The sequence below is a fragment of the Equus quagga genome, chromosome 5 (assembly GCF_021613505.1).
Source record: "Equus quagga isolate Etosha38 chromosome 5, UCLA_HA_Equagga_1.0, whole genome shotgun sequence".
NCBI lineage: Eukaryota > Metazoa > Chordata > Mammalia > Perissodactyla > Equidae > Equus > Equus quagga.
Window position 1 is genome coordinate 15,383,037 of NC_060271.1, and position 2,016 is coordinate 15,385,052.

A 2,016-nucleotide genomic window follows, 5' to 3' on the forward strand; every position below is an offset into this window, starting at 1 on the left:
TCCCTTCGGTTGTGGGTAAGGCCAGGAAGAGGCAGGGTAGTGAGCAACTCCATCTAAAATCAAATCAGGTGTGAGCAAGCTTCCAGAGACCCAAAAGACTTGAGAAACATAGACCTGGAGAAAATTTTCTAAAAACTTTTAACATTTCTGGAGTCACATATCTTCCCTACATTTCTGACTCACCCTGTCCATATATCTACAGTGATCAGAAGTTTAAACACTTAAGGAAAGAGTTCTGAGTGCTAGTTTTTGAAGAAGAAACATGGGAGAACTTCAAATCTTCATTATCCCACTCTATAGCTAGGACTGGGGAAGATGACCCCCAAGCAATGCACTACATGGTGGTAGCTCCTGAAGGACAAGAAAGCAGGTGGCCTTGCTGGGGCTGATAGAGAGAACAAAATGAGACCCTGGAGGTCTTGAGAAAAGATTTGGGACTGAGAAACACACAATTCCATGAAGGTTTTCCTCCCGTCCCAAATTGAGCCTCACCCTAGGTAGACCTCAGTCTCTGATCTGATATTAGTCCCAAATAGTATCCAAATAACCACTGCCTTGCCAGCAACTGAATGGTGATGGTACCTGAACATGTATCCTAAGCTGGGCCACTAGTAGGTCCATTTCTTTTTCTGCAGCTGAAGGAGAATGCAGGACTTACCCTGGGAGAACCACAGCTCCATTTCTGAGTTCATCCTTCTGGGCTTCTCCAGGGACTCCCAAATTAATGCAATCCTCTTCAATATCTTCATCTTTCTCTACCTCTCTACGCTTGTGGGCAATGGGCTCATTGTCACCTTGATCCACCTAGACTCCCGCCTCCGCACACCCATGTACTTCTTCCTCAGTGTCCTCTCCATGCTGGACATGAGCTATGTCACCACCACTGTGCCCCAGATGTTGGTGCATCTTGTCTGCCAGAAGAAAACTATCTCCTATGTTGGGTGTGTAACCCAGATGTACATCTTTCTAGTGTTGGGCATCACTGAGGGCTGGCTGTTCTCTGTCATGGCCTATGATAGATATGTGGCCATCTGCTACCCACTTAGGTACAAGGTTATCATGAGCCCATGGCTGTGTGGGACAATGGTGGTCTTTTGTGGACTGTGGGGTGTCAGCTGTTCCCTAGTCTACACTGTCTTCACAATGCGCCTGCCTTACTGTGGCCCCAATGAGATCAATCACTTCTTCTGTGAGGTTCCCGCAGTTCTGAAGCTGGCCTGTGCAGACACATCCCTCAACGATCAAGTAGATTTCATCCTGGGCTTCATCCTTCTCCTGGTACCTCTTTCCTTCATTCTGGCCTTTTATGTCCGCATCTTTGCCACCATCTTGAGAATCCGCTCAGCCCAGGGTCGACTCAAGGCCTTCTCCACCTGTGTCTCCCACATCACCGTGGTCACCATGTTCTGTGGACCTGCTATGTTTATGTACATGAACCCTGGGGCCAATGCCTCCCCAGAGAGGGACAAGAAACTGGCCCTGTTCTACAATGTTATCTCTGCCTTTCTCAACCCCATAATCTACAGCCTCCGAAACAAAGATGTGAAGAGGGCTTTCCTCAAGTTAACAGGCCAGGGCAGGGCCCCTGAATAAAGCCACTGGAGCACAGAAGGCCACAACCAGACCTGAAACCACAGGTTCTGTGGTCATTCCACCCCATTCCCTTACATTACCAAATGGACAGGCAAGAATCACTGACTGATAGAGGAGATGGTGTGTGAAGGTAGGCACGTGGGTGGGACTTGCTGATGGCTCCAGCAGCTGGGCTATCTTCAAACATCAAGAGACCCAACTGCAAGACATAGTGCTAAGGCAGAACCTGTGTCTGAGTCAGTTCTATTTCCCCAGGGCCCAGCAAAGTGTCTGGCATGAACAAAGTCGTTAACATTTACTGATTGAGTGACTGAGTGCATGAGGACTGGGCCTATTAAATCAACTCATGATAGCTGGGACAAGATGACTCACAGGACCCACATCAGTGACTTTATTTTATCTGAATCAGGAGCATGAGCAGAT

The 2,016-nt window shown here is 48.1% G+C and overlaps 1 protein-coding gene across 1 annotated transcript; it reads left to right on the plus strand.

The window, feature by feature from the left end:
• The first annotated feature begins 645 nt into the window (after positions 1-645).
• Positions 646-1,593, plus strand: LOC124238813 (olfactory receptor 2D3-like). The gene has a single exon (XM_046659924.1). The coding sequence runs from the start codon at positions 646-648 to the stop codon at positions 1,591-1,593; it is 948 nt and encodes a 315-aa protein (XP_046515880.1).
• The last annotated feature ends 423 nt before the right edge of the window (positions 1,594-2,016 follow it).